Source organism: Pollachius pollachius (genome assembly GCF_949987615.1).
Source record: "Pollachius pollachius genome assembly, chromosome: 1".
Classification (NCBI taxonomy): Eukaryota; Metazoa; Chordata; class Actinopteri; order Gadiformes; family Gadidae; genus Pollachius; species Pollachius pollachius.
Window position 1 is genome coordinate 20,820,416 of NC_136934.1, and position 16,345 is coordinate 20,836,760.

Genomic DNA, 16,345 nt, shown 5'->3' on the forward strand with positions numbered 1-16,345 from the left:
TAACTAGTCCTATAATAAGCGTTTGTGTGACTGAATCAAATACGCTCCAATAAGCCTTTTAAATTATGAATTAATTTGGCAAATGATTGACATAATCGAAACGTTTTATTATGGAGGAAAAGCATTATTGAATTGCAAAATTCCCAAAATGGATGTACTTTTCTTTAAATTGATATGATAACTGATGTCGTACGTGTGGGGTATTCTGTATTATATTAGAAATCTATAATTACAGCATATTTCTTTAATCTCTACTGGCTGGCCAATATATCATCTCTGTATACCATTTGATCCGTGGGTCTAAATAGAAGCCGCTCTGATCAGATGTATCGATAGGCTAATGATTTGCTCTATACAGCGTTTGTATGTATTTGTATTTGGCTTGTATGGAAAACCAACAACTCGACATCACCTGATGAAGGGAAAAGTGTACGCGGCGTCACGCCCTTCGAGGCGCTCTGGCTGCGCGCACCCGCGTCGCGCAGCCGCGCGGTCAGGAGGAGGAAGGACGCGGGAAGAAAGCAGCGCACCCGTGCATCTGCAGTGATGCACGAAACCGCTCAGTGATGAGCTGGCGGCAGGTAAATGCAGACCAACCACTAGTAGGCTAGACAGGAACCAAAAGACTGTAGGAGATGAGCTCCTCTTTCCCCAACTCTGAATCTAGGACATCCTTACTGAAATCATCGACCAGAGGACCCTCGTCACACCTCGAACGCGCGCCCGAGAGCCACAGGAGTCACCATCATCACCACCACCACCACCGTCCCGCGGCTCTAGCGAGCGGCCACCCGGCGGATGAGTCCTTCTGGTCGGCCCAGTGCGACGTGAGACCCCCGTATCACCACTCTGCCCCGGGCAACCGGGACCCCGCTCCCCCCCGGGACGGGAACCGGTACCACTCCCCAAAGCATCACCACCGGGTGTCCAGCGCTCCTTCCCAGGAGGAGGAGGAGGAGGACCATCCGCAGGATTCCCGCGAAAAGGAGCGACTTGTAAGAGAGAGTTGCAAGGCATCCAGAAGCACCCACCGACACCACCGCAGAAGGCCTGACCGGGATGAGCCGCCTCACGCACCGCAGCGGTCCTACACGCACAGCGTCCGGACCGTCCCCAGGATCCCGTCTCTGTCCGAGACAGACGACACGGCGCCGTTCTTCAAGCGGACGGACCGCCAGGAGCCCGCGGAGTCGGGCGGCGGTGGTCCTGATGAGGGGCGCGCACCGTCCCCCTCTTCCCTCTCGCCGCCGCCGCCGTCGTCCAGCCAATCCTGCCGCCGCTCTCGCAGGTCCAGCACCACATCCTCGACCATCGGGTTAAATCTGCGCACGGTCCTGAACTCTCTCTTCGGGCAGGTAAGGCACTGGTTGGGGGGTCGTTGGCGTAAGTTTAAGTCAGGCTTATGCATCCATCATTCATTGAGAGATGCCCTAGAACTTCATGAATTTCCTCTGATATGTGCATAATGTGTGTCTCTCCGAACAAAACCGGTATCGTTGCGTCTGTAGCCCATGGACTTGAGAGTGCTCACATAACATCAAACATTAAATGACAGTACTCAGGGTAAAAGCTATTGCAAATGCGAAGCCATACTGCACGGCGGTCCCCCTCAGTTTCAGTCGGCCTACTATTGGGGCATAAGGTGACCTAATCATACATACCGACCTAATTTAATACAAGTACTAATACAAAACAAACAACACCATGGTGGGGTTATAGGCCTATAAAAGTGACTGAGATGATTTAGGAGACGAGAACCTAGTAAGAGGATGATACCTTGTTGTTGTTTTGGTTTGTGAACCAATGGTACAGAAATGCTTCCCTTTCTTTTGAAAGAACGGGAAACCCTATAAACATACACACACCTCCGTCATCTCCGAATGTAATTACAGGATGAATGCATTGACCTTGAGTGAGTACTGTCACCCTCTCACTCTCGACCCCCCCCCCCCCCCCCCCCCCCCGCTCCCCCCCCCCGTCTGCCGCTGATTCCCAGCAGCTCCCCCGTCAGCGAGGTCACTATGACCTTGTCAGGTTCTGCAGCCAGAGGGCACTGGTTAATAGATTGTTAGGCATCTGTGTGTGTGTGTGTGTGTGTGCGTGTGTGCGTGTGTGCGTGTGTGCGTGTGTGTGTGTGTGTGTTTCAGAAGGTGTTATTGCTTGTGGAAGGTGGTGTTTAAAAATAGAGCCACATACAATTGAGTTTGAATGATCTTATGTGAGATTGTGTGTATCTTTTAATCATGCAATACATCAAAAGCAAAGATGGTTGAAAAGTGCCACAGCAATCATGGCAAATATTAGCTTTGGAAAAGTCTACAAAATGGCTTGGAATGAAAGCCCATTCATTAATTTGATATTCGACCAGATATGATTTACTTCTATTTCACCATGCAATTTTATAAGCCTTTCTCAACACCGTTCATTGTTGCTTTTTCCTTCCCCCTTTATTATCTGTCTCTCTCTCCCTCTCTCGCTCTCGCTCTCGCTCTCGCTCTCGCTCTCGCTCTCGCTCTCACTCTCGCTCTTTCCCTCTTTCTCCCCCACCTGCAATGTCCCCCTCGCCCCCTCCCCGTCTCTCTGTCTCTCTCTCTCTCTCTCTCTCTCTCTCTCTCTCTCTCTCTCTCTCTCTCTCTCTCTCTCGAGTGTTGGACATGCTCGAGTTAGAGTTCACAGTGATTGGAGTAAATTGCAGTTTGCTATTCTCTAATTTGAGCCCTCAAAGCAATTATAGCATTTGATTTATTTTTATAATTATTATTTTTGTATTATTATGGGAAACGGGCTAGAATCTCTCCTCATGAAGGTAAGCCATTATCTTTCTCCCCCCCTGGTCCCTGTTGAATCTTCTGTGATTTAATCGGCAGAAAATGTAGATGTGGAGTAAATGTTAATTCTAGGAACGTTTTAGGCTCTGCAAGCCTCTAGCTGAGCAACCATCCATTGTTTCAACAGTAAATTACCACTCTAGATGGTCAAGTTTTTATCTAATGTAGCTCAAGTTCCTGAAAAGGAAACGTTTGGGTTTAGCATATGGAGTTGTTATTTTCAACCACCCCATGCTTTTGTTTTTCCAGTGTTGCAAGTCTACAAATCAAATCCTCCGTTCATTGTCAGTTCACAGTGACGTTTGCGTGAGTAATATGTTGTCAAACTTTGTTTCAAATCATGACCTTGGACGACGGCAGATTTTAATATTTTAACCAGAGCAAACTCTGTTCAGTTGGCGTAAGTCATATTTGATTTCTACTGCGTCTTCAGTACACAAAAGGCTGAACGTCACGTTGTTATACCGTGTGGTGTGTGTGTATGTGTGTGTGTGTGTGTGTGTGTGTGTGTGTGTGTGTGTGTGTGTGTGTGTGTGTGTGTGTGTTTGTGTGTGTGTGTGTGTGTTTAGTGTGTGTGTGTGTGTGTGTGTGTGTGTGTGTGTGTGTGTGTGTGTCACGGGTATACTGGTATAGTTGAGTGGAAACTTGGCCAGCTGTTTCATTATTGACCAGCTCACGTCATACTTTCCACCTTGTCCTCTTGATTTTTAAATTCTTTCACACTCTCACAAAAAAAACACAAAGCCACGGTTCTCTCTCTTCTCTGATGTTTCCCGTCCACTAAATACCATCTGTTTTTTTGAGCCAGGAGGAGAGCAGGTTGAAGATGAGCATGTGTTTTTGAACGCTATACTTTTTAATATCACATAATATCGTGTTATTACATTCCAAAAGTAGTACCTGCGTTACTAAGATATATTACAAATATGTAAGTCCAAAATTTCTTCATTCATGGAAGTAACGTTATTTACACTGACACTATAGCCAGCTTCTAGGACAGTCTTGGCTCCCTTGTCCTTTTAAGTTCTCATTGTCAGTGGTTCCAGTCGGATCTGAGCGTTGTGTCACAGAGTCTGTGTTTTGTTTACATTCTGCCTTGCTCCTGCTTTGACCCTCTGAAGGATCTGGTGTCTCTCTCCTTCTCTTTGTGTCCTTTAATGGTGGGCTTCATAGTAAGCTCCCCAGACAAACTGGTGTCACACAGAAGCATTTCCCGGTTATTGTTTTGATAGCGTTCCTGGGAATATCATTCAGTGAAGTACCTGAAACGTCTCTCCCAGATCTAGCGAGAGTCCATTCCGATTAGGATATTTGTTTGCAATACAGTGTTCTGCTATGATTCACAAGCAGGCCCGGAGATAGATTGTTTGTTATGGAAGGGTTTACCCGTTTGTCTTTAGGGTTGTCGCGAAGCTATGGGGGTAGTATGTTGACTGTCCATCATGGGAGGCCATGAAGTGTTTTGTGTGTGTGTGTGTGTGTGTGTGTGTGTGTGTGTGTATGTGTGTGTGTGTGTGTGTGTGTGTGTGTGTGTGTGTGATTATCGGCTCAATTATTTTTCTAAAACTTCTTTATCTGTCATTGCAGGACCGAGAGCTGAGGCCAGAGGAACTGGACGGTATGCTATGTTTATTAAATTAGAGTTTTCCTCCACAATTTCAAGGTCTCAATGAAAAATAATTCACAAATATTTAGCTTCCTTAAATTATTCTAGTTGTACAAAATGGTGTTTAGAAGAACAAGAACAAACTCACAGCATTTAAACAACTCAAATTAGATTTTTTAGAAACAGCTCTTTCAGATTTGAGAGTTTGGGATGTTCAATATTTTAGATTATTATATGAGAAAATGGAGAACTCAAATAGATTCATTGAATATTTGTGTAAGATTCACCATATTTATTCTGTGTTGACAAATATAAAAGTTATTATCTCTCTCAACCACTCTGTGTGATTGCACCACAGAGTTGCGGGATGCTTTCAAAGAGTTCGACAAGGACAAAGATGGCTTCATCAGCTGTAAAGACCTCGGGAACTGCATGAGGACCATGGGATACATGCCCACCGAGATGGAGCTCATCGAACTGAGCCAGCAAATCAACATGAATCGTTAGGGCTAAACATTCTATGGTTTCCATACCAAACCATGGAACAACATGCTAATAACATTGTGGTCATTGGTCGTTACTGTTTTCTGATTACACTTAATCCTTTTCTTTGTTTCTGAAGTGGGCGGACATGTGGATTTTGAAGATTTTGTGGAGTTAATGGGACCCAAACTTCTGGCAGAGACCGCTGATATGATCGGTATAAAGGAGTTGAAGGAGGCCTTCAGAGAGGTAGGCCATTCCCGACAGACACTTTGCAAGTCAAATGATGGCTGCGATCAGCTCTGAGCTTCTATTGACATATCTCTCCTTTCTATTGTTTGGTGGGTCTTTATCTCTTCTGAACACACAGTTTGACACCAACGGGGACGGGGCAATAAGCCTCTCTGAACTGAGAGAGGCAATGAGGAAGCTGCTTGGTCAACAGGTGAGGGTTCCGTTGCTTCTCAAATACTAGATTACTTTTCTAGGGCTACACCCTAATTATTGCTGTTATACCCCAAGGTACATTATTGGCTAAGATGGCCAGTTAGGGCTTTAGGCAAGATACATTTAGAAATCTTGCGGGTGAGAATTTGAGAAAGGAAATGTGTCCAACAACTTTCTAAACGTTCATTTACCACAACATTTATTTTCAGCAGGTGTGTCCTAAAGACTTGGAAGACATACTCAGAGATGTGGACCTGAATGGAGATGGGCTGGTTGACTTTGAAGGTAAACTCTCTTATCCTTCCTCCCAGTGGTCAGTAAAAGTCCTCCATGTTTGTAGTTCTTCATGATCTCCATCCTCCTACCCTTCTGTTACAGAGTTCGTCCGGATGATGTCTCGATAGGACAGACTGATTGATCACATTCTGTCCAGTCCCCTTTGCCCCATTTTCTGCCCTCCATCCATCCATCACCCCGGGTAGCAAAGTGAGCAGCGATGCTAAGAGCTCTGAGCCATTCAAAAACTAAGTCACTGGATTCAACTAAAACTGCTTGAACTTTCTAGAGGAGGAGGAAGCGGAGAAGGAGTTCCCCCCAGACTCCTCAAAAGGTTCACCTCGAAGGGTGTTCTTCCTTGAGATGCTCTCAGTTTAACTGAGGCCAAATCTTTTTGTAGCCATGGCAGATGAGATTGTCAAGGACGAGGGGCGTTTCTTTTGCACTTCTGTTCTCACTGAAGCTAAATAATAGGATTGTCAATGCTTTTCGTTTCTGTTCGACCTCGACGTGGCAATACAATGTGTCCCGTGGAATATGTAAAATATATATGTAAAGGAAAGGTTGATGGCCACGGTTTGGGTCTCTGTCAAACGAGCCATTGTCTTCTCCACCTGAATGTGACATGGCTGATTGTCCTGCAACCAAGAAGTCTGCTTCTTACGTAGAGTGCATCACTGCTGTGTATCTCTGTAATGTGCCACGTGTTGAAACTCTGTAGTTGGATGGAAGCTTACTGTTTTGTTTGTACGTTAGCTCATGAAACCAGCAGCTGTGGTGTTTCACATTGAAAACTGTCTGATACCAGTTGTGTATGTAATTTCATATGTAACACATCCAAACCTGTGCAGGGTATCCAGTGCATCCCATAATACTATCCAATGTGTTCATCTGACAGGGATTTTATTCAGATCCATCGAGCCCCTATCTTCTGTGTCATCTGGGTTAACCTGTTGATCTTCTAATGGGGGTGTGGTCCAAGCAAGAAGAAATGCTACTGGGATATGGTGAAGTCAGCAGGTTGCCCTCTCTTAAAGTCAAGTGGATTGTACAAAGGGGGCAGGAGTTCCCCAACTGATGGTAGCTCTGCACGAGTGTCTTAGCAAAAAAATGTGAATACCATATGTTCTTTGGTTGTTTACCAAATCATACATATCCACCGTGCACAGGATATCACATTAAAATGAACTCAATAGCAACAGTCATGAGATGCTATTTCCCGAATCGGAGCACAGGACTATCTGAGACAACCGTTCTGCCTCACACTGCCTCTTCCTCCTGGTCTGGGGGAACCACAAGACACTAACACATTGCGTTCTGATTTATTGCTGAAGTAGAATGGATGTACTGTCGTAGCTGTTTGGTATATCGAATTATAAATGTTGCTATGTCTTTAGTGGTAATTGTCATGCATGCCAAAGAGAGGTTCAGGAATTGTAATATGCACATTTGCATTTGTGTCATAAAGAAGAAGCAAAAACGAATCTTGCCAAGATAACCCCAGGGTATCAACTGATGTTTACACTGAAACACAATTGTATGTTGTTTATAGCAATGGGAACACACACTAGATAAACACGCAAGTGTGATTCTGTGATTATCCTTTGATGAACACATGTTGATCTACAAATAACCGTGTAAGTATACTATTGTGTGGGTGTGTTTGCGTGAACATGTGTGTTCATAACATTTGGAGCTCTACGCTAATCAAGGTGCGAGAGGTTATTTTGGTCATACAAATAAGGATACACTGACTACGCCCATAGGCGACTCAAATTTCTGATACTACGGCAACAATACCCATGCATATCTTTCGGCTAACCAAACCCAGAGTGCACCGCGTGCACGCTGTGTTGGACTCGTCTGATTGGGTACGATTCTGAACATTCCAAAGTTCGTGAGGATCAAACATCCACTAGACCTTTAATAACGAACGCATGTCAACAATTGCTGTTATTTTATACTGTAATTTTGAGATGTAGAACTATGCCTTTTGTCGGGTTTTGTCTCCCGCTGATCCAATAAACACATTGCCTGCTATTTATTCATTCATGAATTATTATTATTATTATTATTATTATTATTATTATTATTATTATTATACAAACATAATAGTTTATTTAAGTACGATTTTTGTTCATGTATGCAGGACGAATTGTCAAAGCTGGGGAAAAAGACGCCGCCAAAACCCCAAATCTATTAATATGAAATATACATTTCTTCCGCCTGTTGCCAGCTAGATGAATATTACTTGAGCTCTCAACCAAACTACACTTCCCCTGACCAAGGGGGCAGACCTTGTCCTCTGGATTCCGCCTCCTGCGTCTTATGATACCAGAAAAGTCGATAAAGCGAATGAATGGGAGCTTTCACTTTTCAGTTCACATTAGAGACAAAATCGAAATATAGGCTTTTATAAATATGAAATGATCTGTCTCTCAACATTGATACAAAATTGTTTTCCAAAATATGTATTTCAAATCTTAAAATATTTAAATGTATTATAATTGTAAAAGGAAAACCATAGTATGCCCGTTTCCTATTTATGGTAATTACACGCGTTACGATGGGTAATTCATATAGATATCTGATTGGATAGAAAGGTTGTCACTTATTAGGAATAGTAGCTAGCAAGTTAGGTAGCACTGCCCCTTCCCCGCTGTAGCTAGAAGCTAGCTAATGGTTGAATGCACATTGAATGAAAGTCAACGTCAGTTTATTACAGTGAGACGACCAGCGATCAAATAAGATCTGCAAATTGAGTCATCGTAGGCTATACGCTGTATGTAGCTAGCCAGTCTGTTTCTATAAGAGATACGATTACAAATTGCAAAATATTGGTTGACTCCAGTTTTGAAAACGAAGGTAAAGGTAAGACATTGGACGTTTCGGTGTAGCTTTCAGCTTTGCGGTGGGTGAGACAGGTGACGTTAGCCGTCGGAGGAACCAACACGACAAACTTATAACACGTGTCCATTTTAACCCGGTTAACTGTAGGCTAACACCTTTGTTTTGCTGGTGGAAGTCATTATTTTATAGACTATTTCTTGTTTTTAGGCCGACGATTTCTGCCGGCGACTCGTAGTGTTTCCATTAGCATGTCTGCTATCGATATCATGTTACATCCAGCGTAAAGTCATCCTGACAGGGGGGCTAGCAACAAACGCTTGACATCTGTCTCCATTGGGACTCGGAATTCATTCCGGGAAGCTGTGCATACTGCAAAAAAAAAAGACCACCAGCTAGCTAGTCATCCAGCTCCAGTGGACACCGACACAGGCTGTGTGTTTCTCCCGGCGTCCTAGGACCGAGCTCCGCATGGCCACGCAGCGAGCCACGGCGCCCTGGGCTGCCTGGCTGGGGACCGTGGTGCTGTCGCTGCTATTGTACCGGTGTTGGGCTGACGGCGGGGGGCCCAGCCTCGCCGAGCGAGTTATATGGGCAGTGAACGCTGGAGGGGAAGCGCACACAGACATGCACGGCATCCATTTCAAAAAGGATCCCCTGGAAGGGAAACTCGGAAAAGGTGAGTGCATGACAACCGGCGATGTGCTCGTATTAACAAGTGCTTTATTCGAAAGGGTGATTTTAAAACGTAATGTTGAATGCATTCACAGTGGCTGGCTTCCTCGTAGGAATGTATTGCCGTTTTTGGAGCAGCAGCTTGTGCCATGGTGGTTTCCGCATTTAATCAAAAGCCAATGACAAGTCATCATAGCCTGCTTTGGCTCCGCCTCTCGCGTGGCTGGGGAGGAAGTAGACACTACAGGTTTTCCCATTTGCCTCAGGACTGAAAAGATTGTGTGCTTAGCAAGACTAGAAATAACTATCAATAGAAACTAACAGAACGACAAGGAATATGTACATTTCAGGACAGTATTTTTACCGATTGTGCTAGAGCAACCGACAAAAGGCGAACACATTATTTTAAGTCCGAATACTAGAGTGCATTAAATTAATGTTTATAACTAAGCATTGCCTTCTCATCATAAACATGCATTTCACAACCAAGATCTATGAAATAAACTGCCATTTTAAGAGAACCACTCTTAAAAAGCCTAGTTTAAATGCAACATCTATCAGTCCTGTAACCACTTTGGTGTACAGTACTCTCATTGGGTGATGGGTGTGGAATTAATATTAAAATAGTTATCTTACTTTCCACCCTCTAGCCTCTGATTACGGCGTGCGCCTGCCTATTCTTCGCTCGAGTCCAGAGGACCAGGTTCTGTATCAGACGGAGCGCTACAACGAGGACACTTTCGGCTACGAGGTTCCCATCCGAGAGGAAGGGGACTACATATTAGTCATGAAGTATGCAGAGGTCTACTTTGCTCAGTCTCAGCAAAAGGTAGGCTATTTATAAAAAAAAGTGCATTATTCAACCACTGTAGCACCTCTTCACCTCTGTAGATTGTTTTTTTTACAAGATGGTTGCGAAAATTGTATTGATCTGACCTAGTGATACTGAAAGATAGACGGCACTCCTCTTAGTCTTTGGATGTGGGTTGTTTATGTGGTAGTCTTACCATCCAGCCCAAATGTATGACTTTTAAAGGCATGGCAGCAAGTCTATCAAGTTCAACCACACAGGGAATGTTCAAAGCAGCTGTTGGTTGTACACTCGGCCGCAAACTCTTGCTTTTTGAGTTGCGTTGGAACTCATTCTTTTTTATCTACATTCATAGGTGTTTGACGTGCGTCTCAACGGCCATGTGGTGGTAAAAGATTTGGATATCTTTGAGCGTGTGGGTCACAGTACAGCCCACGACGAAATAGTCCCCTTCTCCATCCGCCGGGGCAAGCTGAGCGTGCAGGGAGAGGTCTCCACCTTCAATGGCAAGCTCAATGTGGAGTTCGTTAAGGTGAGACGTTTGTTTTGTGTGTCTTTGCATATGCACATAGGCGTAACACTGCTCTTTGTAAGGCTTTGATGTGGGCACACTCCAGTGAACATCCAGATGTTGATGCGGCTAATGAATAGCCCATCCCTGAGAGAAATGAGGAAGTGTGACTGTCTATGATCAGGTTCATTTGGGATTTCCTGTTTCTGTGGGCTGTTTTGGTTCAGTACAAGTGCAGGTGAGGAAAGAAATATTCAAATGACTGAAATAACAGCTGATTACAAATTAATATAAACATGAACATATCCAATATTTGCCGTGTCTGAAGATCTGCAGGGTCAGCTCTTGTTATTCCCGCCCCCGAGAAGCTCTCAGAGGGACTTTTCTTTTTTTGTCGTCCACAAATGTAATCCCAGCAGTCAATATTCACACGCTCAGGGAAAGGTGACAGCTCTGGCCATATTCATTAAACCGGTCATTTGTACTGTTTGCAGCGCTATTCTTAGTATTACAGGGAGAATCAACTAGATAATCATTTATATTGATATAGGTTTAGGTCAGTTTAGGCCACTTTGTGGGCTAACTGGAACATGGGTTGGGTTCATAGACTAAACTCTCACGTACTTTGGGATGGAAAAGGAAAAGTCAGAGGATCTGATGGAGAAGTACATTGAATGTGATCATGCAGTTCAGAGGTAACCTACAAAAAAGACTATGGTATTTAGAGAGTAGTATTTTTCTTTTTAAATGAGTTTACACAGGGAAGGATAAGCGAGATGATAAGGATGTCTTGTTTCCAAAGAGAGGATGTTTTTATCTTTTGATATAGAAATGTTTGGCCCTATCTGAATCCACAAGGGATGTTTTTTTTAACACGTCTCTATCGTGTTTTTCAGGGTTATTACGACAACCCCAAAGTCTGCGCTCTCTACGTCATGAAGGGAACACTAGAAGGTGAGCCCCCAAAACACGTTCAGCGGAGCTAATCTTTGCTATATAATACAAACACATTGTCGACAAAATGCTCTTCCTACATTGAAAATGGTTGTAAACCACCATCTTTTCTCGTGCCGTCCTCCACAGATGTACCGAAGCTCCAGCCCCACCCGGGCTTGGAGAAACGTGAGGTGTTGGTGGAGGAGGAGGAAGAGGAAGAAGACCCTGATGTAGGGGAGGAGAGCGGCAAGAAGAGCACCTCCGCAGCGCCCAAGAGCCGCGTCCAGTCGGGGCCCCGGACACCCAACCCCTATGCCGCCGACAACAGCAGCCTCATGTTCCCCATCCTCGTGGCGTTTGGCGTGTTCATCCCCACACTGTTCTGCCTCTGTCGGCTCTGAGCATCTGGCCACCAGAGGAGGAGAGGTGGCGGGGAGGGTGCTAGGGAAGGGGTCTAAACGGACAATAAATGGAACAGCGAGAGAGACGGAGTGAGCGAGGGGGACAGAGAGGGACGCCATGGGATGAGTTGAAGATGACATTACTGCTACAAAAGCATACATACAGGAGATGGAGGCAGGAGGATGGTGTTTGTTCTCAATTGTTTTGTTTTTTAAATATGGTGTAGGTGAAAACCAGTTACCAGGGTGTGTTTCTTTTTTTGGTTTTGCAAGAAAACTGTAAGGGGAGGTTACCATGGGATTTTACGGTTGAATGTGTAAGTGCTGGGGCGATCATGTGATTGTGTTCAACATCCATTGGCGCTGGCCCTGAACAAACTTGCATCCTTTTCACCAACACAAGACGTGGCAAGATCTAGAGTTAATCCGTCTTAAGTTGAACACCACATGTTTTCTTGAGTTGTACAAAACAGGGGTTACGGTTGTGGACGTATGTTCTAGTGCAGGGTTTAGTTACTCAAACATTGGACACTTGCTCTGCATAAGTTTCAACACACACTCGCTGAACTCCAACTTCTAAAGGAGATCTAATAGGGTGTTTTAACAGAAAGCACAGTAATTGGCAAATGAGAACACAGTGGCCATTTGATACTGTTCATATTTCATTTGTGATTGATTTTGGCTGTGTACCATCACATTGGCCAGGATCCTTCCCCACATCTCTCAGTGGGTATTCATGGAGTCTATACTCCCTGTCATCTTTTTTACAAGATTTATGCTTTTACACACAAAAACAGTTGGGCATCAATAATCAGTTCTGTCCTTGACAAACAAAATTTGAGTCCAGTTATAACTATTTTTTTTATTATTATTTTAGATGGAGCTATAAACTATGAAGTTATAAAAAAAAGTTGCATTCACTTTTTTTTTAGGGCAATCGTTATTCAGGTTCCTTAATCGCAGTGGATGATTGGCCATATTTTCATTGATGTTTGAATGGATTACGTTGCCATTACTGTCCTTACCTTCACATTGCATTAACAGCTCTGAGTGCTACATGGACACTGCCTTGTTTTGCTGATAAGCACACGCCTTCCATTTGTTTCACCAAAGAAACATTTCTGTTATTTAATGGAGGAATTGTTTAGCATTCAGTCCCCCCAAAGCAGATCAAGGTGTGCGAGTGGAATCCCAGGATGAGCATGCTTAGACGTATGCTGTTTTATTATTTATAGAAGAATCGATCTAAATGAAAATGAGCTGCTCGCCAGTCTTAAAACAATGTTGCCAAGCTTTTGTAATAGTCTTAAAATTGTTTTGTCTTTCTTTTCGTTTGGCGTTGTGGTAATGGACGGTGGATCTGAGTTGCGGACATGACGGTGCTGATCACGGCTATGAACTGAACACAATTATTTATTTAGGGACTGGTGGCGCAGAGATTAGCAATGCTGCCTCGCTGGCAGGACGTCCGGGGTTCGAATCTGACTGCAGGCTGTTCTGCCTGTGTTCATTTTGGGTTGCTCTAAGTGCTCCGGGTTACCGTGTCCAGTCCAGGGCCCTTGGCAGGCCCTAGGCCCCAGAGTAGCCATCAGGGCCCCGTCTTTCATCACAGCTGAACCAGGGCTATCTGAAATGAATAGTATCTGCTTTGATAGACCCAACAGCGTCTAACAAGGTATGGTGAACATCATCCACTGTTGGGCCATGCTTCCTTTTTATACATCAAATTTGGTCCCATTGAAATAGGTTTCGGGGTATGTTTTGTTTTAACGGTGAGGTATAGGGGGGAAAAAACGGAATTATTCAAAACCAAAACGTTGAGGTTGACTTATTTTACATTTTTCTTTACTCTTGCTTTAATCTTTCATGTTGCCTGTGAGGTGTGCACTGAAAGCATGTGTATCGTGTGCACTTTGGGAGACGGCTCAGCTGTGGAGTGACTCGAGATCCTCTGTGGGTTCTGAGCACTGGCAGGGTCACTGTTGGACCTGGGTGCTGTCAGAATCTCAGTCCACTTGAATGGACCCTAGAAACAGACGGAAGCCTTTACTGTGTCTGCCTCTTTCTGGTAGATTTGGTAGCAGGCCACCTCCTCACCCCCACCATGGGTCATGTCTGCGCACACTCGGCCCCTGGACGGCGACCGCCCCCTTGGGTTCTTCTACAGTAACTGAAGACAGGGTTTTCTCCCGCTCCGTTGGCGAACAGTGGGTTTTTATGTATCACATTACTTCCATTAAGTGCTAAGCTCTTCACCAAGGAGGATGAATGTTGTAACTTTGCCTGTATACCTTTCCGGTCTTCAAAACCCCCAAGACTGTTCTCCTATTGGTTTGGCTCTTCATTGACAAACGGTCCGGGTCCTAAGTATTCCCCTCCACCCCTCAATCCACCCTCCCTGTTTATTGCTGCCACAAAAATAGTAGTTTTCCATGTCTGTTCGTTATTGGCGTTTTGTTTTTTTGGAGGGGTGGTGTTTCTTGTTTTTAAGATATACCTAATGCAAGCACCTTTTTCTTTCCCTTAAAGGATGCAAGAAGTTAATTTAATTCAGCACCAAAGTCACCACTTTGTTTAATAAATCAAATCTTTCTACACGGTTGCTTGTGTATATAAGGTAAAAAATTATTATTTTTATAGCGTAACAGTAGTCACCCTTTTTTTCTGTTTAATAAAAAAAATGATGTTACCCTTTTCCATTATTTGTTTTTCTGTCATGTTAAAACATACATGAGGCCTTTTTGCTGAAGTAGAAGTATTGTTGGTACGAAATAAATCGTATGAAAAATTACCAGATGGTCGAAACTCAAAAGAAGAGTAAACTTTGAATCTTCCGATCTAGTATGTTTTAAATGTTAATTTTATCAAGAGCGGGGCTAGTCTGGAGAGATGTTGATTCATGCTCAGATTTATATGTTTTGAATTGTTTCCTCAGGATCTTTAATTTGTTTTTATTTGTTTAACCTTTTATTGGTGTTTTGCACTGCCTCATTTATGTTCAGATCACGTGTCATTCTGTGTATGTTTTTTTTTTCTTTGTTGCCTTGATTATTGAATACATTGTGCTTTGCCACCATGTCGCTTTGCGTCCCTCCTTTGTTGCCCTAACATTACATGAGTTGATCCTTTTTTCTGTTGATTTTTTCTATTCCACCTAGATGTTTATTACACTCCGCGCCTGTGGATAGTGTGAGGGAAGATCAGTACACAGTAAACAAAGGATGCAAAGGATAAAACTTATTTTTTAAGTAGTAAGTAGCAGTTAAATAAAAGCAGTTTAAGTCCAGCAGCAGATTTAAATCCGCCACTGCCAGAGGATAATGTAGGTGTCTTCAAATCTTTCAAAATAAGAGCAGAGTGAAGACAATGTTTTCTCTCTTCTAGCTCCAGATGTTTCTTACCGAAGATCAAACTTCCTTCTAGGTCACATAAGTCATATTCCAACAACATATCCATGTATATTCTTGCTGGGGAATAAACTTGGAAGATTTTGGTATGTATTGCTTATTTTTATTTTATAAAGAACCCATTACTTTTTTTATGCGGTTTTTGATCAAGTCTTGTGTTCAGCAGTCCAAACTACATTATTGTATCCTAATATTGTAGTGGTTGGAGATGGTTTTGAAATAAAACCTTAACACCATCATGAAACCTGTCCCACACCAGTCCCAACTGGTTTAGCATCATGTATATCTCATTGTATTAAAGAGAGTCAAAACAAGAGTCCCATTCAGATGCAGAAGTAGTACAAACATGGCCTCTGAGACCCCTGCTCTCACTCACTGATGTTGCAAACTGGGGAAAATGTGGATAAATGCTGTCTCTTTTTAATAAATGTGCTATTTTATCTAACTTGTTTTATCTAACTTGCTGTTATTTACATTGATGGTTATTTACTTGTGTATGGACTAATCTAGATGACCAGATTAACATTTGTATTCAAATAACCTGTGTCAATCGTAAGAAATGTGAGCTCCACTGGTTTGTTTTTACTATTAATGGTGAATGGTCTGACGTGAGGATTCTAGCATTCAACAGTACTGCCTTGTGTTTGTACAGATGTTGATCCCTGCAACAACCACCGGCTAACCTCGTAAACAAACCAAAAATGGCTGCTCCATAGCTTTTCACATATATTTATTATTGTAAATGTAACATAATACAATCTGATCCGTTCATAAAATTGACGAAAATATACATTTAAATCTGGGACATCTGGTTTTATAATGGCATAATAAATCCAAGAAAATTTATGTATGACCATCAAATAGTCAGTCTATATGAAATATACACTATTTACATACCAAACACACATGAATAAAAGTACCATAAACACATTCATAAATAATATATCTGCCATCGGTGAAGTGCATTACTTTGCCCGACATTGTGTGGATGTCGGTGACTTGTAGTCCCAGCAGAGAGAGAGAGTTCGACTGTGACTTCACTCCACGAAACCTAACTAGAGTCTTTAACACATGCTCTATACGTGTTCCATATGCTCCTTTTCAGTACGACAGAGCG

At 43.2% G+C, this 16,345-nt stretch overlaps 2 protein-coding genes across 3 annotated transcripts; both read left to right on the forward strand.

The window, feature by feature from the left end:
• Positions 1 to 635: 635 nt before the first annotated feature.
• Positions 636 to 5,768, forward strand: cabp1a (calcium binding protein 1a; the record flags this gene model as incomplete). Its single annotated transcript, XM_079734402.1, has 7 exons — positions 636 to 1,355; positions 4,416 to 4,446; positions 4,793 to 4,936; positions 5,057 to 5,166; positions 5,288 to 5,362; positions 5,574 to 5,649; positions 5,743 to 5,768. The coding sequence occupies 7 exons, from the start codon at positions 636 to 638 to the stop codon at positions 5,766 to 5,768; spliced, it is 1,182 nt and encodes a 393-aa protein (XP_079590528.1).
• A 2,555-nt stretch (positions 5,769 to 8,323) lies between these two features.
• mlec (malectin) lies at positions 8,324 to 14,510 on the forward strand. Of its 2 annotated transcripts, none has more exons than XM_079754607.1 (6): positions 8,324 to 8,511; positions 8,946 to 9,166; positions 9,813 to 9,991; positions 10,329 to 10,505; positions 11,381 to 11,438; positions 11,568 to 14,510. In XM_079754607.1, the coding sequence occupies exons 2-6, from the start codon at positions 8,959 to 8,961 to the stop codon at positions 11,819 to 11,821; spliced, it is 876 nt and encodes a 291-aa protein (XP_079610733.1). In that variant the 5' UTR covers positions 8,324 to 8,511; positions 8,946 to 8,958; the 3' UTR covers positions 11,822 to 14,510. The 2 variants fall into 2 exon arrangements, with proteins under 2 accessions (XP_079610733.1, XP_079610734.1); XM_079754608.1 differs by having other exon boundaries at positions 8,324 to 8,505.
• The last annotated feature ends 1,835 nt before the right edge of the window (positions 14,511 to 16,345 follow it).